Source organism: Stegostoma tigrinum, chromosome 17, assembly GCF_030684315.1.
Source record: "Stegostoma tigrinum isolate sSteTig4 chromosome 17, sSteTig4.hap1, whole genome shotgun sequence".
NCBI classification, from domain to species: domain Eukaryota; kingdom Metazoa; phylum Chordata; class Chondrichthyes; order Orectolobiformes; family Stegostomatidae; genus Stegostoma; species Stegostoma tigrinum.
In genome coordinates, this window is record NC_081370.1 from 7,944,455 (window position 1) to 7,969,348 (window position 24,894).

Here is a 24,894-nt window from a genome sequence, read left to right on the forward strand (position 1 = left end):
CCTTCGGCCCTCCAAGCCTGCACCGATCGAGATCCTCTGTCTAACCTGTCATCTATTTTCTAAGGGCCTGTATCCATTTTCTCCCTGCCCATCCATGTACCTGTCCAAATATATCTTAAAAGATGCCAACATGTCTACGTCTACCACCTCCGTTGGCAACGCGTTCCAGACACCCACCACCCTCTGTGTAAAGAACTTTCCATGCATATCTCCCTTAAACTTTCCTCCTTTCACTTTGAACTCATGACCCCTAGTAATTGAGTCCCCCACTCTGGGAAAAAACTTCTTCCTATCCAGCCTGTCTATTCCCCTCATGATTTTGTAGACCTTAATCAGGTCCCCCCTCAATCTCTGTCTTTCTAATGAACATAATCCTAATCTACTCAACCTCTCTTCATAGCCAGCACCGTCCATACCAGGCAACATCCTGGTGAACCTCCTCTGCACCCTCTCCAAAGCATCCACATCCTTTTGGTAATGCGGCGACCAGAACTATACACAGTACTCCAACTGTGGCCGAACCAAAGTCATATACAACTGCAACATGACCTGCCAACTCTTGTACTCAATACCCCGTCCAATGAAGGAAAGCATGCCAGATGCCTTCTTGACCACCCTATTGACCTGTGTTGTCACCTTCAGGGAACAATGGACCTGAACACCCAGATCTCGCTGTTCATCAATTTTCCCGAGGACTTTTCCATTTACTGTATAGTTCGCTCTTGAATTTGATCTTCCAAAATGCATCACCTCGCATTTGAACTCCATCTGCCATTTGTCTCCCAACTCTCCAGTCTATCTATATTCTGCTGTAATCTCTGACAGTCCTCTTCACTATCTGCTACTCCACCAATCTTAGTGTCATCTGCAAACTTGCTGATCAGACCACCTACACCTTCCTCCAAATCATTTTCTTATATCACAAACAACAGTGGTCCCAGCACAGATCCCTGTGGAACACCACTGGTCACAGGTCTCCAATTTGAGAAACTCCCTTCTACTACTACTCTCTGTCTCCTGTTGCCTCTAGCCAGTTTTTTTATCCAGCTAGCTAGCACACCCTGAACCACATGCGACTTCACTTTCTCCATCAGCCTGCCATGGGGAACCTTATCAAATGCCTTACTGAAGTCCATGTATATGACATCTACAGCCTTTCCCTCATCAATCAACTTTGTCATGTCCTCAAAGAATTCTATTAAGTTGGTAAGACATGACCTTCCCTGCACAAACCATGTTGCCTATCACTGATAAGCCCATTTTCTTCCAAATGGTATAGATCTTATCCCTCAGTATCTTCTCCAGTAGCTTCCCTACCACTGACGTCAGGCTCACCGGTCGATAATTTCCCTCCAACTGCTTCTTCCCTTCAGCTTTGGTGGTTGATTGACTAAGGGTATGCAGCTAAATCCGACATGTTAAGGCTTTTGGTTGTCATGTTGTTTCAAGACTGGGACTATTGTCAAGTATTTCAGCCCCTGCTACCAGCAAACCATCTCAAACATAACTCTCATCACTAATTATTATTGTGGTTTGGATGCTAAATACATGGTGACATAGCAATTAGAAAGGAACAAGCTCCAGTTCATTTGAAATTAGTAATCGTGGGCAGTACTGAAATTATGCATCTACGGATCCATTGGGTACAAGTTGCACAATCTTCACATTGGAACACTGATTGAATTTTGCTCTGGAAATAATGCTCAAACACATTGGTGAGACTGAAAGGCAACCAGGGCTTATATAATGATAATACACCAAGAGCAATTTCAAAATAAGATGATCGTGAGTAGAAAGTAAACACAAATTTGGACAAAAATATGTGCAAATTAATGCTTTCTCATCAAACAATCACATTCCTCTTTTAATAATAAATGCCCAACAAGTCCAGCTGCAGCAGTACCTCATTCTTCTCCTCTAGATTTGTGATCATGACGACAATAGTTGACCGCTCCTGCCAAATCATTGTCCAAAAATCCGACACTGTGTTCACAGTTGGTCCCTGAGTAGCAATGTATACTTTTTCCTCCCCTCCATAGCCCTGCAACAGTACCAAAGTTATCAACTCAATAGCAGATCAAGAGAAGCAGGAACACCACAGTATCAGTTGTATTATGCCTCTGTAGTGATATAGAGTGGAGAATACCTGATAATCTTACTGTCAAAAGGAATGGTGGAAGAAAACATAGCTGTTTGAGCTGCACTTCAGCTTGAAGGAAGCTAAAACTCAAGCATGGTATCAGTTGTATACATAAATAGAGCCCAGTTCTTACGTAGATACTTCAAGCATCAAATCAAAGAAAACAATTCATTCTGGTGGCGTGCATTTGTTTTATTGTCAGCTCTTGCATAGCTATCCTTGCTGAGAAAGCCACAATTTTGTGAGGGTGACAACACAGTTCCTACACAGAGCTGCTGACTTAGGCAGTGTGCACGTGAGATGTGCAAAACGCTTGTTTACACAAAATTCTTTCTCCATCATTTACAATGCACAAGGAATGTCAGTGCTAGATTTTCGACACCAACAGCCAGTGAAGAACTGATTGGTGCCCACTACATAAGGCAATTTTCTGGCTATTGCAGCAGTGTTAGCGTTGTGACAGTGCTAAGGCTGGAATGGTAGCAGGCTTGGGAGGTGCCACCTGGTTCAAAGGCTAAATTCTTTTGAATAATGCGGTCTCCCTTCAGCACTTATTCTTCCTGAGCTCAGATGCAGCCCCTTGTTTTGATATCTTTTAAGGGTTCAATGTACCTTGCACACAACTCCCAGTCATTGAGGCACACTATAGAGCACCTGCTATCACCATAATTGTATCTAATGTTACAGACAGTTACATATGTAACATTCTGCTGCATAAATTGCAACTCTGTCAATCACACAGAGGAATAAATACTTTTTCTGTCCATCAATCATAAATTACACAGCTAATTACCTTATTCTATTTTATAGAAAATAACACCATAATTTACACAGAAAGTAAGCCATGGTCTGCTGAATAAATGGAATTTCATATAGCAACACAGTAATTGTAACAAATATATTTTAATTGTTATGTTTATTTTTAAGATTGGCCTAGCTAGCTCCTTGAAGTTATGCCTCTAAATATTGCACTTACCCTAATGTAGTTAGCATTAATGTATGAACTAAGTGGATCCTCTGTTTTGTTAATGGTAAGGCACACTCTGCTGTGAGGATCTGAAAATGAAATGGCAAAACAAAAAAAAACAGAGTCTCTGCATTAACTGAAGTTGATCGCTCAAATTTACAAACAAGTGACTTACTCAGTAGCATAGCCCTTTGGGCTACATTTTAACCAAGACATGTTTTAATGAAGAATTCCTGCTTATTTCATTTCCAAACATATCCTAACATGAACAGTGCCTTTTCCACCATTCCTGCACTGTCTTATTGGAAAATAACTTAGCTAGATAGACTCAATAAGCAGGATCTTATGCAAGTTTCCCCTAGAAGATCTTAGTGATCAATATTGAAACTAATGTAAGTTGTTAACACATTGGAGCACGGATAATATTGAGGACTTAGATGCACAGTATTGAGGCTACCATTTGCTTTTCCCATAGCCCACAGTCGAGTATTTTACTAGTTAATAACCAGGGTAACTAGAAACTCATGCAAACTTCTGTTTTTTATGTTCCATCCAGCACCGAATGCAGTTCATGCATCACCTCAAATGTTGCTGACTTACTTTGATTCCTAGTTAAGTGATACCTCATTTGAAAATTCTTAACATCATTTTCAAATCCTTCCATGGATCCACCCTTATCCCTCTCTGATCTTTGGCTCTGTTACCCTCCAAGATACCTGCATTGCTCTAATTCAGTGCTCTTGAGCACCTCCAATTTTAATTGCTTCACCAGATTTGCGTTCGTGACCTTGAGTCAAAGTTTCAGAATTCCATCCCTATTTCTCTCTGATGCTCTGACTTGTTTCCCTCCTTGAAGAAATTCTTTAAAACCTACTTCTTTGACAAGATTTAGGCTATCTGCCATAGTGTCTACATATGCAGTTTAGTGTCACAAAGCTGCCTCCCACCTCCCTCCCAACGATCCAAATTGACATTACAGTTATTGTTCTGGGATTTGGACTCTTTTGACAGAAAGCAAAGAAACAAATGGATTGTGCTCTAAATTGGCAATGTATTTAGTGCTGGCAATTTTGCAACTTACTTACTTGGGAGAATTGTCTTATAGCGATTCTTCAGCCCGAAACCTGGAATATCAAATTCCTTTGGGTCAACAAAATTCATTGGTATTTCCTATAGTAGAGAGAATTAAAGCATGAAGGCCAAGCTTATATGAATAGTGTCTAAATATTACATTTTAAATCTTCTTAAAAAAAGCACAGTTCATATGTTTGTTGACATTAATTTGAATTTTTTTCCAAAATCTGATAATCTGAAATCTAATCTACATTTGGTAAGATTAGGCAACTAAGGAAACCATGGATTAAAAGAATAATCTGATTGGATACCCAAATCGAAACATTTCTCAGTCCCATATACGGTGTTTGTTGATGGAGTCACGATGGCACCTTAACACAGAGTTAAGAATTCCATTGTTAGGGTGCCAGAATTCCTAAGAAAGTGATGGCATAGGGAAGCAAGAGTGTGGAGTCAAGTCGCTTTACCATGGGCTAGAGAGGAAGAACAAAAACTAAGGAGGACTGTTATACTCTGAGATGCCAGATGTTCCATACATTTAACAAAGATGAATTAAGTGGCGCTCTGCTTGATTTAGTTTTGCAGCAAATGAAAACCATATGGGAAAGGTTTAAAGTGAGAAGAACAAGAAATAGATCATGAATCAAAAACATGTACACAGCTCTTAAATCTTTTCTGCTAAAGCACGATATCATAAGTAATCATTTGATGGTTCAGAACTTGAGTATTGCCAAAGAGGACATTCATTTGAGGCTTTTCATTACTCCAGAACGCAGTCACAAGAATACCAAATCTCAAAGGAAACAATAATTTATACTCCATGAGAAGAGAGAGTTGACAGATTGACACTCTGATTGAGAAAGGTAAAGCCAGAGAGAATGCACCAGGGAACAGGTGACTGCCAAGCTTTTGATATGCCTCAACATTAAATAACACTGGTAGAAGCCATTTGGTCCCTTATGCGTGTAAGGTCTTTGAAACATGGAATCCATTCAGCTCAATTACCTCCCCATTTTTCCAAAGCCTGGCAAGTTGTTTCCCTTAAATTATTCATTTAAAACCATTTTAAAAGATTGCTGTAGCTACTACACTTGCAGACAGTGCAAGTCATTTTAGGAAGGAAAAATTCCACTCTGTTTCTCGTTCTTTTGCCAGTTACTTTATTATCTGTGTCCTCTGGGTACTTGACCCTTCACCATGAGAAATGGTTCATCTTTATTTGTCAACAACTCTTCATGACTTTTAACATGGAGGTTAAACTTCCTTTAACAACTTAAATTGAGCTAGTTTTCTACACTGGGTAGAAATTTTAAAAATATAACAGTGGGAAAATACTGTGCTGGTCAAAGCTTAGTTTTTGAGGGGAGACTGAGTACTGATCATAAGCCAGGTGCTAAGTGCAGGTTGGGTGCTATGAAACCTCGCCATCAGGCTGGAATACAGTTGAATGAATTTACTCCCAGTCAGACTGGCTACATGCAGTGAAGGTTCCTTTGCATAACAGTCTGGATCCCATATTTCCTGATGTTACTTACAAGGAACTCTCTCTGGAGCGAGAAAGAGTCCATGGCCCGTTCATGCAGTATCTCTGAAGTGAGTAGATTTGACGCTGTTTGCAAGTATTCGCATGCAGATTGCTCCCTGGGTGACAGCACCTGCCCATCAGCTTCTTCACTTCCTGGTGTACACATATCCAGAGTAAGGGATACATTGGAGCCTCTCCTTTAAGTGTAAAGGACAAGATAAAATTTCACAAAAGCTATTTGGCATCTGTCACTTATTTACAAAACCATTGAAGACTTTACCATAACATAATAGGTAGAGGCCCCCTAGATGTATATTTCCTGTTCTCTGGTACATTTTGGTGCATTTACTTGAATGCAGCTAACTGTGAACACAAGCCACAATGCATAAGGTACAGCTAGCAGTTTGGAAGGCAAATGGTATTGTATAAAAATTCATTAATGGAAGTGGCCATTGCTAGCTGGGCGCGCATTTATCCCTCGTTTTGATTTGCCCTTAAGAAAGTGGTAGTAAGCTGCCTTCTTAAATTGTTGCAATCCATTTGGTGTAGGTAGACATTATGCCATTAGGGAAAGAGTCCAAGGATTAGAACTCGGTAACACTGAAGGAACAGCAACATATTTGCAAATCAGGATCGGGAGTAACTTGGAGGGAAGTTGCAACTGGTGTTCCCATGTATCTGCTGCCCTTGCCCTTCTGAATGGCAGTGCTCATGTGTTTGGAAGATGATGTCTAAGGAACTTTGGTGACAATCTGCAGTGCATCTCATAGATGGATCACACTGCGGTCCCTGTAGGGGGAGTAGATGTTTGTGAACATGGTGCCAGTCAAATGAGTTACTCTGTCCTGGAGAGTGTCACGTTGCATCAGTGTTGTTGGAGCTGCACCCATCCAGGCAAATGGGGAATATATCATCACACTCCTGACTTGGGTCTTGTAGATGGCTGACAGGCAGGCTTTGGGGAGTCAGGATATGAGCTGCATGCTGCAGGATTCCCAGCCTCTGACTTGGTCTTTTAGCCATAGTATTTATACAGCACCTTCTTTTCCTCTTGGGAACTCTGCAGCCTTCTGGACTTAATATCGAGTTCAACAATTTTAGGGCTTGAGGCACCTTTCCCATATCCTTACCTCAGCCCTGCCACATGTGGCCTTGAAATCATATGGGCTGCTACCACACACATCCCATTGTCAGCTTCTAATAGTCCCCATTAGCAGCTACTCGTTCCCCCAGATGGACCTGTATGCATTCCATTATCTATGCAACTGTTTCTGTCTCTGTTTGGGCTCTATCACCACCTATTGTTTACTCCTCCCCCATCTATCTGCTGCATAAACACCAACTTTTTCCAAGTTAGCATCTGTTCTGAAGACGAGTAACATTAACTCTGCTTTCCTTCTATAGATGCTGCCAGACCTGCTGAGTTTGTCCAGCAATTTCTATTTGTGACTTTATATTTATACGACTAGTCTGATTCAGTTTCTGGTGAATGGTAACCCACAGAATGTTCACAATGAATATCAAAGCTAAAGTCTTAGAATCTCTCATGTTGGAGATGGACACTGTCTGGAATTGTCTGGTGAAAATGCTACTTGCTCCTTTTCTGCCCAAAACTGGACATTATCCATGTTAAGATCATAAGACCATAAGACATAGGAGTGGAAGTAAGGCCATTCAGCTCATCGAGTCCACTCTGCCAGGGGTCAAATGTCCTAATCCTGCTCCTTATTCTTGAGATCTTACCCTGTTATCTGAATAAAAGGCTAACTGTCTGCTTCCCCAACTTCCAACAAACATCAGCCAATGGCTGATTTTCTCAATTCCAAGGTGGTTTTGCCTCTGCAACAGGGCATTACTACTTGGACAAGGTCTGGATTGGTGGAATCACAAATGGTGTCGAACATTGTGCAATCATTAACAAATATGCCCACTTTTGACCTTATGATAGAGGGAAGATCATTGACAAAGTAGCTGAAGATGGTTGGGCCAAGAATAGTCCTCTGAGGAACTCTTGCATTTATGTTCTGGAGCTGAGATGCCTGACCTTCAAATACCATAATGATCTTCCTTTGTGCCAGGTATGATTCCAACTTTTACTTCTAATTACCAATAACCCAAGTTTTGGTAGGACCCTTTGATGCCACACTTGGTCAAATGCAGCCTTGTCACCAAGGGATGTCAATCTCACCTCACCACTAGATTCAAATTTTTTGTCTTTGTTTGAATCAAAGCTATACTGAGGTCAAGAGCTGAGTGTCCCTGGTGGAACTTAAACTGGGCGTCAGTCAGTCAGTGAGCAGATTATAATGAAACATGTGCTGCTTGATAGCATTGTTGAAAACACCATCCATACTTTACTGATGACTGAGAGCAATCTAATAAGGCCATAATTAGCCATGTTGGTCTTTTTCCTGCATTTTCCCCAGTACTGGACATACCTGGGCAATGTTTGACATCGTCAGCTAGATGCTGGTGTTGAAGTCTTACACGGGGGAGTGGCACATTCTAGAGCACATGTCTTCAGTACAATTTTCAGAATGTGTCCAGGACCCAAAGGCTTTTCAGTATCTAGTGCTTATTAGCCATTTCTTGATATCACAGTGAATTAAATTGTCTGAAGCATCCAAGGTGTTTGGGAACCCTTGGAGGATGCTGGGATGGATGCTCTTGGCTCCTCCGATTGGAAGCTGTTGCGAAATGCTTCAGACTTTTCTTTTACACTGATGTGCCGAACTCCCCTATCACTGTGATTGACGATATTTCTGGAGCTTCCTCTTTCAGTGAGTTGTTTATTTGTTCACCACCATTCATGACTGGACATGACAAGACTCCAAAACTTAGATCTGATCCATTGATTGTAGAATCACTTAGCTCTGTCCATCACTTGCTTACTGTTGTTTGGCATGCAAATGGTCCTGTTTGGTAGCTTCACCAGGTTAACACATAATGATAGGTATGCCTGGCATGCCCTCCTAAACTCGTCATTGAACCAGAGGTGGATCCCTGGCTTGATGTTAAGGGTTGAGTGGGGGATAGGCATGAGTTGCAGATTGTGTTAGAGTGCAATTCTGCTGATGCAACGGCCCACAGCATCTCATGGATGCTCAATATTGAAATGCTAGACCTGTTCTAAGTCTATCCAATTCAGCACAGTGGTAGTGTCACAAAATACAATGGAGTGCAACCTCAATGTGAAGACAGGACTTAGTCTGCACTGGGCGGAGGTCACTCTCACCAATACTGTCATGGGCAGATACATTACTGAAAGCTTGGTTGATGAAGATAGGGTCAAGTATGACTTCCTTCTCATTAGTTCTCTGCCACAGACCTGGTCTAGCTGGTATGTCCTTTAGGACTCAACCAACTCGGACAGTAGTGGTGCTACCGAGCCACTTGTTGATGGACATTGGAGGCCCCCTCCCAGAATACATTCTACTCCCTTGTCACTCTCAGTGTTTCCTCCAAGTGATGTTTAACATGGAGGAGCACTGACCCACCAGATGATGGTGGAGCAGTACATAGTAATTAACAGGATGTCTTCTTGCCCATGGTAGACCTGATGTCATGAAACTTAATAGGATCCTCCTTTCAGACCGTATACCATTCAATAATAGCTTCACATTCTCATTTGACTTATCCCTCTCAAGATTTTTATTGAATTCAAATGCTACCCTCTGCCATGGTGGGGTTTAAGGTCCCTGGTGCATGATCCAGGAATCTGTATTACTAGTCCAGCTACAGTACCACTTCACCTTCACCTTAATTATTGCAAAAAAAAGTTTGAGTATAGGAGCAAAGAAGTCTGACTTTATTTGTATAGGGCACTGATGAGACTGCACCTGGGATATTGTGTGCAGTTCTGGCATTCTTTCTTAAGGACGAAGTGCATCAGTGATTCAACAGACTGATTCCTAAGACAGTAGGTCTGTTCTATCAGGAGAGATTGAGGAGGTTGTGTTGATATTTTCTGGAATTTAGAAGAATGCAAGACAATCTCAGAGGCTAAAGAGCTATGTAGTTTGGATGCAGAAAGGACTTTTCCCCTGACTTTAGTGTCAAGAACCAAGGTACACAATCTCAGAATGTACAACATGCCATTTACAATATCAGAGGGTTGGAACTCTCAATCCCAGACAGTGGGAATCTAAGTCAATAAACAAGTTCAAGACAGAAATGAATAGATTTTGAGTCATAGGGATCTACAGCACAGAGAAATGCCCTTTGCCCCTTGACACTACGCCAGTAAAAAAAAGGCACCTAAATATTCTAATCCCATTTTCCAGTACATGTCCATAGCCTTGTATGCCTTGGCATTGCAAGTGTATAACTGAATACTTCTTAAATGTTGTGAGGTCTCTGCCTCACCATCCTTACAGGCAGTGGTCAATTTAGAGTTACTTCAAAGTTACAAGGGATTTTGTGTTAGCATGGTAAAATAGCATTGAGGTTGATAAAGAGCTATGGGTGACAGAACAAGGTTGAGGAACTGAATAGCCTATATTTGATCCTGTGTTCTTACTCCACCACATCCTAGTCACTGTTAGACTTGAACCTCTTTCCAGATGGGGAAGAATTGGGAAGAAGGTACCAGCCAATAATTGAGCCCTGCTATGAAGATGAAGTTTCCCGACTGATTGCTATGTAGGACGAAAGTAATTCACATCAAGTTTCATCTTGAGCATGAAAATAATAATTTATTTCAAACAAACTTATTTTTTGACAAATGGCAAGTAAAAAATGATGACCAATTATGACTTAAACCTTTACAACGCCAAACATACACATATCATAAAACAGATAAAAACAGATAGTTAGTTGTAAATAATATAGATGTAAAAATATAGCAGGGGGAAACAAATTCTGCAGTTCAACAGTCCAGTCCACAAGCACGGGAGTCATTTCTCAGTTTTGGATTTACACTGTCTGCAGAGTATTCAGTAGCAGATTGCACAGACCCAAGGTTTTTCTTATATGAGAATTCTTTCTTTCATAGTCTGTGTGTTTTTTTTTGTTTTGAATCACAGACACAGACAGACAGACAGAGTATGATATTTCTTTTTTGCAGGCTTCTGGATGTCTCTAGCTGCCCTATCTTACAGGTTTGTAATAAATTACAGTTAGGCCAATTTACTGGATTTCAGTAGGCAGCTCCTCCTTGGCTTAAATACACACAGTGCCACTCTATCTAATAAGATATCCAGCTCACTGCCCCAAAAGTAACATAACCTTTTGCAGCTAAAGGATACAATCCTACTTGATCTTTCTGGTACTTTTAACAATATAAGAGTATCCAATTTCCATTTTCCAGTTTATACTCTAAAGGGGGGGCATTCTCTGTTGACTTGACAACTTTTGTGCCCAGTCTGACCACAAGCATCAGGAAAGTGATTGAAGTTGTGATGGGGGACATGGGGTGGGGCGGAGGTCTTCTTTCATTGTGGAATTCAAAATATCTGGAGTAGCATCTACTCCAGCATCTGCAGCTCTTGCTATCTGATCCCAGCAGGCTGTGCAGACTGAGACTTCATTTTGTTGATATGTTCGTAGGACTAATGCTCAGCCTTTACAATGCCAGGCATTTAGTACGCTTTCATAGACAGAATCATTGAAGTCTTACCTCTCCTGAAGTCCAACTGGTTTAACTGCAAGTGTTGACTGATCCACTAACTCTGATGTTGAATCTGTGGAGCTTTCAAGGCCCTGAATCAGGTTTTCCACCTGTTCCTGACTCTCAGACTGTAAAAAGACTTGACCCTCTATATCGTCCTGCTCATGATCCTGAGCTACTGCGTCAATGATTTCATCAATCTTTTCTTCAGGCCACTCTGAATAGGTAAAGGAGGGCTGTCGACTCATTGACTGACGCCTTGCGTCTGGTGGGAATTGGCGAATGACTGTTTTCAGACAATAGAGGATCTGAGAATGAAGAACAGTTTATTTTTAAACAAATCGTTCCGCTTTATAAAAAACAGCATCATCTAAACTTTATTGCCTTTTTTTTGATGACCCCAGCTGATTGGAATACCGGACAAGCTACACCTTAAAGTGAAACGTGGCTTGATCAATTGTAAGTTTTATTTTTTGCAGTTTGGTTACCGTGGTCATCAGTCACTGAACATATTCACATAAGGTTGTCCAGCATCTTTTCATAAAAGAATGTCTGTATTATACAGAAAAAATAAATCAAAGCCACTTATATATTTGTGAAAGTTTTAGGATACCTGAACATTACCAACAAAAGGAAAGATTTTTTTCCAGAATTATCCTTTAGTCACTTAATCCCAGGAAGTATCTTAACTCTTTAACTCTTAAAACTATTAGTCAAATTATTCTTTCTCGTCCTTGTCTTTGAACAGCTGAAGCAATTTAAAACTTCTTTCCATCCCTGATGGCCTGAACACTCATTTTCAATTCTGATAGCCCAGAGATTCGTACAGGCTCTCGCCCTCTGGAGACTTTTATAAATTCTGTTAAAACTGTAATTCTGCCAGGATGACTTCTCTTCTTCTGAACTCATGCTCTAGATTTCTTATCCAGGGAAAATGTTTCGTTAGCCTGTACTTCAATGTATTTGTAACGAAAATTAACAAACCACCTTCTTTCCCATCAATAGTGTTACCTGCATGTTAACTTGCTCTGATACATGTCCAACAGTTACTCAGATTTCCTTCACAGCTTCTTGCATCCTCCTCACCACTCACCTTGCAAACTCTGTATCAGCAGCAAACCTGGATGGATTACCTAGTCCTTCCAAGTTAAATAATTGATTTAAGTTGTAAATAGCTATGGTCCAAGATCTGATGCTTGCAGAACCCTAATAATTCTAGATAAAAACCGAAAAAACTGCAGGATGCTGTAAATCAGGAACAAAAACTAAAGTTGCTGGAAAAGCTCAGCAGGTCTGGCAGCATCTGTGAAGAGAAAAATCAGAGTTAATATTTCAGGTCCAGTGACCCTTCCTCAGAACTCTACTAATTCTAGACTGTCATCCCAAAAATATCCTCTTTATTCTTGATCTCTATCCATGAACCAATCCTTAATCCACACTAAGATAGCACTGCTGCACCCCAACCTATTCCATGAGTCCTAACTTTATACGATAGCCTCTGATGCAGCACCTCAAAGAATATAGTTTGATAATCCAAATACACTACAGCCACTGGTGGCTCTCTAAGCCAGCTAACTAGATACATCCTCAAACAAAACATTTATCTAACGCAGTTATCCTTTCATTAACCCATGTTGACTCGGTTAATCACATTAATGTTTTTGAAGTCAGAGATAATGGGAACTGCAGATGCTGGAGAATCCAAGAAAACAAAGTGTAGAGCTGGATGAACACAGCAGGCCAAGCAGCATCTCAGGAGCACAAAAGCTGATGTTTCGGGCCTAGATCCTTCACCAGAGAGGCTTTTTGTTTTTGAAGTGTTCTTTTACCAAGTCCTAATAATAAATTCTGTATTTTTACCCATGGCTGCTGTTAGATTAACTGACTCCTGATTTCCTGTTTTCTCTCTTTCAAGCAGGGGTATGTACTCACACTGCCAATCTTAAGGAATTTTTCAACTGTCTAAAGAACTTCGGAAAATCAAAATCAATATATCCATTATTTCTGTAAACATTTCTTTGAAAACAATCGGATGCAGATTCTCAGGTCCAGTAGATTTTGTTGCTATTTAGTGCCATTAATTTCTCACTAACCTAGGTTTAAAATAACTGTATTACATTCCTCATTTTCATTCAACCTGCCTCCCCATCCCCGGTTCCTGATTATTGTCAGGAAGTTTGTGTATGGGGAGCAATGTTGAAGACTATGGGAGAGTAAGCATTCATGAGAGTACAGGGAGTTTTCAGGGCAGAGAATGAGAGGTTGACAAGTGTCAAGGTTGGAGGAGAATATGTAATGTCAGGGTGGTAAGCACCTTGAGGTGGGTGCGGAGCAACGTTCAGGGAGTAATGGGGCGTAAGCATTGTGGTGGAGTACGCTCAGGTGCAGTAGTGAGCAATCTAGAGGAAGCTGAGAGTTGTGCTAGGTGTAGCTCATGTAAGCATTGTAGGGAGATGGAGAGATGTTTTGGGCCTTCCTGATGCAGTACCACTGTTAATCACTGTCAGTTCAGGTCCTGTGCCTTTGACTGATACCCAGAGAACCCTGGGGTAATTTTGTGAGAGTATAAGGCATTGAACCCAGGTGTGATACATTTTCAAGTTGGGGTGGTGAGTGGCTTGAAGGGGACTTTGAACATGGCAGTGTTCCACATATGTACTTGCCCTTGACCTTCCAGATGGTGATGATCATGGGGTTGGAAGGTATTGTTTAAAGCAGTCACTCTCACCTTACCTCTTGAACTCCTCTCTTTGTCCATGTTCCAATGAAGGATATAATGGTGATCAGGAGCTGAGTGGCCCTGGCAGGCATCTTTGAACAGGTTATCGCTAAGCAATCGCTATTTGTGGAACCTCCTGTTGTTTAATTGTCCAGTATCATTCTTGAGTAGTGCTTTTCTTTTACAGCTTCACCAAGTTGATGCCTCATTTTTATGTGTACCTGGTACTGCTCCTGGCATGAATTCTTGCACTCTCCATTGAGCCAGGGTTGATTGCAAGGGTTAATGGTAATGGTAGAGTAAGGGATCTGCTGGGCCATGAGATTACAAATTGTGTTGGAGTACAATTCTGCTTTTGCAGAATTTAAATTTAACACCCTCGTTTTGGACTTAACCAAGTTGCTGTCAATTTCATGAAAAAATATATTGTATTAAGGCCACTCTTGTTTCAATGCACATTTTCTTCCAAGATTGAATCAGTTCCTCAATATGATGATCTAGATATGATCTTCACATCTTCAATAAACTCATCCTCCCAGTTAGTCATGCAAATTTGGTTTGTCCAATCGATATAGCAAATAAAGTTTCTCACGATTGCCTTCTGGCGTGGTACTGCATTTTCAGACGCATTCTCCTAATTAATTGGCTTTAATCTTATGTGGTGTGAATCAAGTGGGATTCATCTAAACCACAAGAAAATGAATTCAGAGGCTGCTGTGGTAGTGTCTCTATCCCTGGTCCAGAGATACAGTTTCAAGTCCTACTTGCCCTGAAGGTGTGCCAAGTTTGGTCAAAAAAGGCAAGGTGTCATGTATCTTAAATCTCATAATCTTAAATTGGCACAATTCTTAGCACTCTTTCATAAAGGGTGGTAGAGACAGAAACTGTCATTACTTCAGAAAACACTTGGGCATGCCATATATCTGAGGTTGTGTAATCGGCAGGGCCACAGATCAAGAACTTGAAATTAGGAATAGTCAGGGCAATCCTTTAATGAGCAACACTGACATGAGGGACCAAATAGATTCCTTCATTCTGCAGAACATAGTAGGAAGTCACTCAATGCATTATACCTACACCACCTCTAAAAGAACTATCCATTAGTTTCAGCTAACAAGGTATTGAGCTGGATGAACACAGCAGGCCAGGCAGCATCAGAGGAGCAGGAAGGCTGATGTTTTGGGTCTGGACCCTTCATCAGAAATGGGGGAAGGGAAGGGGGGTTGCTGAAATAAATACAGAGATGGGAAGGCAATGATAGAAGGTGGATAAAGGGGAAGATAGGTGGAAAGAAGACGGACAGGTCAAGGAGGCAGTGATGAAGCCAGTAAGGGTGAGTGTAGGGAGGGAGTTGGGATGGGTGTTGGTCAGTGGGGAGGGAGGGGCGGATAGGTGGGAGGGAAGACAGGTCAAGGAGGTGGGGATGAGGTTGGTAGGTAGGAAGTGGGGGTGGGGATGGTTGGTCAGTGATGTGGGAGGAGCGGATAGGTGGGAGAAAAGACGGACAAGTCGAGGAGGCGGGGACGTGATGGGCTGGTCTTGGGGTGATGTCACTTAGTTTCACAGGCTTTTGATTTACTCTTTCAAAATTTATTACGGTTCTTCTTTGAAAGTTGCAACTGAAATGCTTATTTTTTTGCAGGCGCTGAAGTCTGCTGTAATTACTGTAACTCGAATGAACATCAAATTTATGAGCACCATAGATTCAAACAGTTTTTTAAGGACTGTTGAACTTACTCCAGAGCCTGTCAGCACAGTTCCCAGTATAGCTGTTGCCAGGAGAGGGCAGCAGTTCTCTGTATCCCAAAAACCTTGCTGCAAAGGTAAGAGATCCTGGAAGAGAAAAGGAACAATGACCAAACAATGGTATTCACACATATTTTTCACTTTCTTACCTTAATCTTCTTATTTTTCCAATAAAAATACCCAGAGAGATAGCTGTGTTGTTGTTTGAATGTGTTAGGGGAGACAAACTATGTGGAACAGAAAACAGGTGCACATTTCCTGAAAAGTTCCTTTAATTCCATGCATAGAATTACTTCAGTTTCCTTCTCTGACATAAGAAGGCCAATCATCTATTCGGTCATAGAAATATAAATAATTGCAGTGCAGGAGGCTATTTGAGCCAATTACTTCATCTAATGGGACCATGGTTGACCTTGTATCTTAACTCCACTTTCCTGCACTATTCCAGAGTAATATTCAAAAATATATCAATTTTGCCTTGAAAATATTCATTGATTGAACAACCACAGCTCTCTAGGGTAGATAATTCCTGGGATTCACAACCCTATGTCAGGACATATTTGCTCATCGCCATTCAGAGGCTGTCAGTCCTATAGAGGAGGTAATGGCCTAGTGGTATGCTCGCTAGACTATTAATCCAGGAAACCTGTTAATATTCTGGGGACCTGGGTTAAAATCCCTTATGGCAGATGGTGTAATTTGAATTCAATAAAGAATCTGGAATGAAGGGCCTAGTGATAACCATAACTCCAATGCAGACCAGAAAACGCCATCTGGTTCACTAATGTCCTCTAGAGAAGCAAACTGCCATCCTTACCTGGTCTGGCTTACATATTTACTCCAGACCCACAGCAATGTGGTTGACTCTTAACTGCCCTCTGGGATGGGCAATACATGTTGGCCCTGTCAGCGAAGCCCTCATCCTGTGAGTAACCTTTGATAAGAATCCCTTTTTTCTATGCTCTGTTGCCAGGGAAGCATTTTCTTAGCACTTATCCTGTCAAGACACTTTAAAATGTAAAGTTTAGGGAGATAGGTGATGGCCTAATATCCCAGAGGCCCAGCGTCATGCTCTCAGCACATGGATTCATGTACTGAGAGCACCACGGCGGGTTCGTAATGAAAGCAAGCAGAATTTGAATTCAATTAATAAATCTGAAATTAAACCTAGTCTCAATAATGGAGAATCTGAGAGTAAAGCTGGATGAAAGCAGCAGGCCAAGCAGCATCAGAGGAGCAGGAAGGCTGACGTTTCAGGCCTAGACCCTTCTTCAGAAATGCCTTCTTTATTTCTGAAGAAATGCCTTCTTTATTTCTGAAGAAGGGTCTATGCCCGAAACGTCACCCTTCCTGCTCCTCCGATACTGCTTGGCCTGCTGTGTTCATCCAGCTCTGCACCTTGTTGTCTCTAGACTTAGTAATTTTGACCATGATGTATTAGTATAAAAACCCACCTGGCTCATTAATGCCCTTTAGGAAAGACAATTTCCTACCCTCACCTGATCTGGCCACAGGCCCACAGCAATGTGATGATGCTCAACTGCTGTCTCGAATGGCCATTCCGCTGCATCAAACAAAAGCCTAAGAGGCATGCTGTAGTGGAGACTTGGCTTAAAAAGGGGCAAAAATGGCAGCTGAAAGCCCTGGCACGTAGAGTCTTCTGGCAGGATGCACAGGAGAAAAAAAAAAGGTGGGGGCATAACATCATTGGTTAAAGATATGATTCAAGCTGTGAGGATGGATGATGTACAAAATGAACTATCAAATTAGGCCAAATGTATTGAGCTCAGAAATAAGAAATGGCAGCCACACTGCTAGGAGTGTACTGTAGACCCCAAAGTAGAGCAAGGTAGATGGAATAGCAAATATGGAGGCTGATTCCTGATTGCAAAACAATAGGGCAAATAATAATTGGGAACTCAACCACTCCACTGGTCAACTGGGATGTAAACACTGCAAAATGCACAGAGGACACAAATTCAAGAGAACTTTCTTAGCCATAACCTAACAAGCCCAATTGAGTCCATATTTAGTTTCAGGAAATTAAGTTGAGCTAGTGGATAAAGTCACAGTCTGTGACCATTTTGGAGATAGTGATCTTATTACAGTTACATTTAGCATAATTATGGACAAGCTGAAAGATAGAACTTAATTTAAAGATCTAAATTGAGAGAAGACAAATTTTAAGAAGCTGAAAGTGATGTTGTGAAGGTAGACATGGCACAGCCACTTGAAGGAAAACCAGATATGAGTCAGTGTGAGACAGTGGGATGATTTGTCCCTATCTTGAGAAAGGGTAATATTGCTAAATATAGAATACCCTGATTGTACAGAAACACACAGTGTAAGGGAAAGCTACAACAAAATAATGTACAGAGTGAATTAAAAATGAAACACCAATAGAACTGCGGATGTTATAAATCTGAAACAAAAACAGAAGTTGCCGAAAAGCTCAGCAGGTCAGGCAGCATCTGTGAAGGCAAAATTAGAGTTAACGTTTCAGGTCTGGTGACCGTTCCTCAGAACTGATGGTAACCGGGAAAATGTCGGTTTATATGCAGAAGATAGGGTGGGGTGAGGGGGTAAGGTGTAAATGATAGGTGGGGATAGAGTCCAAAGAGGGACAAGAACAGTTCAAGACAGACAAAGGAGTGGATAACGATCAGGCTGTGAGGGTGAATAGGTGTTAATGGGGACTGTTAGTGGCTTTTTTTTTATTCATTCATGGGATGATGGCAACTCTAGCCAGGCAGCGTTTATTGCTTATCCCTAATTGCCCACAGGCCAGTTCAGAGTCAACCACATTGCTGTGGGTCTGCAGTCACATGCCACACCAGGTAGGAATGGAGGTTTCCTTCCCTAAAGGACGTTAGTGAACCAGATGAGTTTAACAAAGGTGGTGTGTAATGGCAGGCTGTGTGACAACAAGGTCTGGTGTGTGGGGTGGAGGCTAAGGAATGGGAGAGTTTTGGCCCTAAAATTATTGAGCGCGATATTGAGTCCAGAGGGCTGCAGGGTTCCCAAGTGGAAAATCAGGTGTTGTTCTTCCAGCTTGTGCTGAGCTTCGCTGGAACACTGCAGCAAGCCTGAGACTGAGATGTTGGCCAAGGAACAGGGTGGTGTGTTAACCTGGCAGGCAACAGGTAGCTCAGGGTCTTTTTGCAGGCAGAACATTGATGTTCTGCGAAGCGGTCACCCAGTCTATGCTTTGTTCCCCTGTGAGCAGGCTAGATTGTGGGAAGTGCAGGGAAAGTGCTGATTCAACTGTAAGGTACATTTGGGCTTTTGGATACTGGGGATGGAGGGTGTAAATGGGCAGGTGTTACACCTTCAGCAGTTGCAGGGGTGTGTTGGGAGTGATGGAAGAGTGCACCAGGATGTCCTGAAAGGAATGGTCCCTGCAGAAGGCGGACATGGGAGGGTTGGGGAATATGTGTCTCGTAGTGGCACCTCGCTAGAAGTGACAGAAATGGTGTCTGATGATCTTCTGAATGTTGAATGCCGGTGGGATGGTCAGTAAGGACAAGGGGAGTCTATCGCTGTTGCGGGAGGGAAGAGAAGGGGTGAGGGCGGAAGTGCAGAAGATGGGTTGGACCTGGTTGAGGACCCTGTTGAAAATGGTGTTGGGGAGTCTGCATTTCGGGAAGAAGACGGATATTTCAGAGGCTCCCTTGTCGAAGTTTGCCTCATTAGAACATATGTGATGAGACAGGAGAACTGAGAGAATGGGACAGAGTCTTTACAGGAACCAAGGTATGAGGATGTATAGTCCAGCTGTTGGAGTCAGTGTGTTTATAGTGGATATTCGTGGCCAGTCTACCCCAGAAATGAAGACAGAGATATTGAGGAAGAGAAGGGAGGAGTCAAAGATAGATCAGGTGAAAATGAGGACGGTGAAAGTGAGAAATGGATGCAAAATCGATGAACTTTTCCAATTCCGAAAGAGAGGAGGAAGCAGCACCGAGGATATCATCAATATTTTGGAGAAAGAGTTGTGGGTGGGGGCCTGAATAGGACTGGAACAAGGAAAAGGAAATTAGGAAACCAAACACAGGAAATTAGAAAATAATGACAAGGTAAAATCAAAGAAAAGCCAGAGGTATTTTAATAATATATTGCAGCTAAATTTTAACTAAGGCAAGGGCAGGGGCTATCTAAAAGATATAATTAGTAGGTTTTGATTATATGAAGAAGATGACAGATGAAATGTTTGTTTCTGTCTTCATTAAGAAGTGAAAATATTTAGTTAAAGAAGGTGAAATAGTTACTACAAAAGAGGGCGAATCAAGAGGAGGTCTAAGAGGAACTGATATCCTTGAAGGTGGTTAAATTACTAGGACTTATTGGATTGTACCAGGTTGATAAAAGGAAGTCAGGAAGGCAACAATGGATACTGTGAGGTTCCTTTTCCAATCTTCACTAGAAACAGGTGAGGTACCAGTGGATTAGAAGTAAGTGAACATTGTGCTATTGTTTAAAAAAGATGTGGGTTTGAGGCCAAATAATTATAGGCTGGTCAGTCTGATCCCATTATTGGGGAAATTGCCAGATCAGTTCTGAGTTACAGAATGAACTGTCACTTTGAAAATCACGAACTAATCAGGGACAGGCAGGTTTTATCTAGGAAGAGTTGTGTTATACAAATGTAACAAGGAGCATTGATGAAGGCAGTGTAGTGGACAAGTAAAAGCCCGTGGAATGAAGGGAAATGGGCAAACTATCCAAAATTGGCTCAATGACGAGTAAAAAGGGATAATAGTTGCTGTAATTTTAATGAATGGAAAAGAATTTCCAGCAACGTTCTATAGGGCTCAGGGTTGGGTCCCTTCCTCTTAGTTGTACATATTAATGATTTGAGCCTAAATGTGTGGGACATGATTGGAAAATTTGCAGATGACATACAATTGGCCAGGTAGTCGCTCGAGAAGAGGATAGCTCTTAATTCCATAACAATGCCCATAATTGGTTGAGCGGACAGAACAGTGACAGGTTGAATTCAGTTTTGAGAAGTGTGAACATCTTTGGACAAGTCAAACAAACCTTGGGTATACCCAATAAATGGGAGAATATTGGGAGGGTAGAGGGAGTGAAAAGTGCATATGGAGTGCTTATTCACAGATTGTTGAAGGATGTCCTACAGTGTGGAAACAGGGACCGTAGCCCAACAAGTCCACATCGAACCTCAGAGCATCCCACCCAGCCCATTCCCCAAAAACCCACTAATTTAAACATCCCTGAACACTGCGGACAATTTAGCATGGCCAATCCACCTAACCTGCACATTTTTGGACTGTGGGAGGAAGCCGGAGCACCCAGAGGAAACCCACACAGACAGTTGTGACTGACCAAGTGGACAGTGGTGGTAAAGCAGCCATGTGGAACGTTTTCCTTTGTTGAACAAGGTACTTATTACAAAAGCAAGAATGTATTGCAGAATTGTATGAATGCAGGTCAGACCACAGATGGAAATGTGTGTACAGCTCTGGTCACCACACTACGGGGCTGATATAATTGTACTAGAGACAGTACAGAGGAGATTTACAAGACTATTTCCAGGGTTTGAGTTTGGGGCTAAGAGGAAGGATTGGGTAGGCAATGGCTGTTTAGTTAAGAATGAAGGAAGCTGAGATGGTGACTTAATTAAGGTATACAAAGGATGAGGAGCTTAGATATTGTTGACAGGACAGATCTGGTCCCCCCAGTGGGAAGGTCAATTACCAGGGGCCACACTTCTTTTGGCCAGGATAGGATTTTATTCCTTGGAACGTAGGAGAATGAGGGGTCACCTTATGGAGGTGTATAAAATCATGAGGTACATAGAAAGGATGAATGCACAAAGTGTTTTTCCCAGGGAAGGGGAATTGAAAATAGGAGGGCATAGGTTTGAGGTGAGAGGGGGTAGATTTAAAAAGGATCTGAGGGGCAACTTCTTCACACAGAGAGTAATGCATATATGGAATGGGCCGGTGGAGAAAGTGTTTGAGGCAGGTACAATAGCAACATTTTTAAAAAAACTGGATAGGTATATGGATGGGAAGGGTTTAGAGGGATATGGACCAAATGCAGGCAATTGGAACTAGCTGTTTCGGCACCATGGTCAGCATGGGCCAGTTTAGGCTGAAGGGCCCTTTACATGCTTTACTGCTCTATGACTCTACTCTATCACTGTAATTTCAAGATGATTCATACTGGGATCGGAGGGAATGAGGAAACCCAAGTGGGTAGTGAATGTCTAGAATTTGCATTTTGGTGGTAGAGGCAGAAAATTTCATTTAACTGATAACTAGATCTCTACCTGAAGTGCTGCAGCCTGCAATGTTACAGACCAAGTGCTCGAAGATGGGATTAGAACTGGTGGGTAAGTTATACAAAATAAGCTGGTGTGGCATTTTTCTGTGCAACAATGTCCCAATGCTGGATCACTTTAGATAAGTGAAATGACAATATTAAATTCAGCCCCCTACAAAGTTCTCCTCACTAACATCTGGGAGCTTGTGCCAAAGTTGGAAGAGCTGTCCCCTATGTCAGTCAAGCAAAAATCAGACACTGTCACACTCTCAGAAGCATACGTTACAGACAATCTCCCAGGGAATGTTCTCCTTGCACCAACAAGACAGGGGTAGTGGCTGCACAGTCACATATAGAAGGATGTTGCCCTAGGAGTACACAATACTGACCCAGGACTCAGTAAGGACTCTTGTCATCAAGTCAAACATGGGCAAGGATTCCTCCCGTTGATTACCAGCTTCCTTCCTCTATCCTTCAGCTGATGAATCAGTAAATTTTACATCACGGTCTGGCCAGGGACCAATATGTTTCTTTTGTTTAAAGTTGACTAAGTTTGCAGATTCCACCCACTTATTAAGAGTACAACCTCCCAAGATTCCATGGTTCTGAATAAACAAAATAAGTTACATTATACACAGTGTAACATAAAATTTATGCACAACTTATACTCTTAATGTACAAAATATTAAAAAAAGGAGTCAACCTGGTGAAGCTAGAGGATAGGATGACCTGCACACCAAACAGCAGAGGAGCAGGCAATAGACAGCACTGAGTGATCCCAAAACCAATGGATAATTAGGGGCAATAAAGAGGAGAAGGAATATTGATCAAGGAATAAGCTATAGCAGTGAGGAAGGATAATATCTTGGAAGGATCATCAAATTAGGCCATATGGGTAGACGTAAAATAAAGAGGGGCAAGTCTACTGTAGGATGTAATGTAGGCCCCTAAACAGTTCAGGAAAGAAAGAAGATCCAATACATAAACAAGTTTCAGAGAAGTGTAAGAATTTTAAGACAGTAACAATAGGGGATTTTTACTACCCAAATATTAATGGAAATAGTTTTGGTGCACAAGACATTGGGGAAAAATGTCTTAAACTTTACCCAGAAGAAATCTTTTTTGGCCAGTACATATAAAAACCAAACAAGGGCTAAATATCCAATTTAAAATTCAGAAGTGATCCTGTCGACTGGAAGACACGTCAGTCAAGGAACAATTTGGAGATAGTGACCAGAACACAGTTAGATTGAGGATAGTTAGGGAAAAAGAAATAAGGACAGGCGGGGAATACAAGTTCTAAATTGTGGAAAAGTTAATTTTACTAAGAAAAGATATACTTTGACCTAGGTACACTTGGAGCAGCCACTTGCAGATAAACCTATGACAGAACAGAGGGAGAAACTCCAAGAGGAATTAGTAAGAGCACAGGGAAAATGACTTAAAGGGTAAATAAAAGGAAAATGATGAGACTGCATATGAAAGCACCAGCAGGTAGAATAAAGCAGATCCCAAAGTTTTATTAAAGTAATGTATGAAGAGCAAGAAATAATTACGTAGAAAGTAGCGATTACAGAGGCTTGTCTGTGTGTTGATCTGGAAGATATGGACATAGTCCTCAATGAATATTTTTTCTTGGTCTTCACAATGAAAAACAGAAAATAGATTTCAGTGTGGAGGCACTATTAGAAAAAATTAACAGACGGAGAAGTAGGAGGCAATAGAGGAATTAGCAGCCTTAAAAGTGGATAGACCTGTAGGCCTGCATGGAATATATTCCAGAAGGGGAGGCATGGAGGTTATATCAGGAGCTTGGCAGTAATTTTGAAATCTTCTCTGGCCACAAATGAGGAACCAGAGGTCTGGAGGATGACTAATGTTGTCCCACAGTTAAATTCAGGGAGGTAAAAATTACAGACCACAGTAGTGTAACCTTAATTGTGGAAAAGTCATGAGAAAAAAATCTGAGAGATAGAATGTACCTGCATTTGAGGAGGTAGAGATTAATCAGGGATATCCCTCATTTGTTAAAGGAAGGTCATGGTTCAAAAATTCAATCAATTCTTTGAGAAGGTAACCAGGAGTGTTTAAGAGGATCAATGTGTCTATATGGATTGCATCTGTGATGTAACCATCTATGAGACTTGGTTGAAGTACATAAGATCCTGAGTGGTCTTGCCAAAATAGATGCAGAAAGGACGTTTTCTCTTGGTGGTCAGTCCAGAACTTGGGGACATAGTTTTTAAGGTTAGGATTCACACTTTTAGAACAGTGATGAGAAATTTTTCTCTCAAAACTTTGTGTGACTTTGAGACACTGTCTGAGAAAACAATGGATGTAAGTATTTTTAAGGCAAAGGTCATTGTTAGAAATCAAATGCTACCTCTTGTAGATGGGAAAGTGAAGTTTGAAATGCAAAGTGATTAAAGATAGGCTAGAAAATAAAGCTGAGAAAGAGGTGCCACCTGATAGCTACAGATTCCATCAGAAAGTGAGAATCTGTAGGAACATTGCCGGTTAAAGGTTTGTCAAACGCATTACAGCTCTGTGAGTAAAATGAAGAGGTGAAGTGTAAAACGAGCAAAGGGAAAAACTTTAATCAACTGCATAAAAAGAACAGGCTGAGAAAGCTGAGTGTGAGCACGGCTTATTGTAGGGTAAGAAAGAGCCATAGAAATACTTTATACCATAAGACCATAAGATAGAGAAGCAGAATTAGATCATTCTACCTGTCAAGTCTGCTCCACTGTTGAGTTATGGCTGGTATGTTTCTCAAACCCACTCTCCATTCTCCTGCCTTCCCCCAAAACCCTTGATCTCCCTATTA

General features: G+C 41.5%; 1 protein-coding gene across 5 annotated transcripts in view; it reads right to left on the reverse strand.

Moving 5' to 3' along the window:
• Positions 1–24,894, reverse strand: part of ptpn5 (protein tyrosine phosphatase non-receptor type 5) — a 134,327-nt gene that overhangs the window by 12,721 nt on the left and 96,712 nt on the right. For all 5 annotated transcript variants that reach the window (XM_048545267.2, XM_048545266.2, XM_048545265.2 and 2 more), the window contains exons 4-9: positions 15,771–15,866; positions 11,324–11,622; positions 5,717–5,903; positions 4,193–4,277; positions 3,117–3,196; positions 1,904–2,041 (exon numbers count right to left, since the gene is read on the reverse strand). In XM_048545267.2, coding sequence (XP_048401224.1) covers positions 1,904–2,041; positions 3,117–3,196; positions 4,193–4,277; positions 5,717–5,903; positions 11,324–11,622; positions 15,771–15,866 — 885 coding nt within the window. The remainder of the gene's footprint in view (positions 1–1,903; positions 2,042–3,116; positions 3,197–4,192; positions 4,278–5,716; positions 5,904–11,323; positions 11,623–15,770; positions 15,867–24,894) is intronic.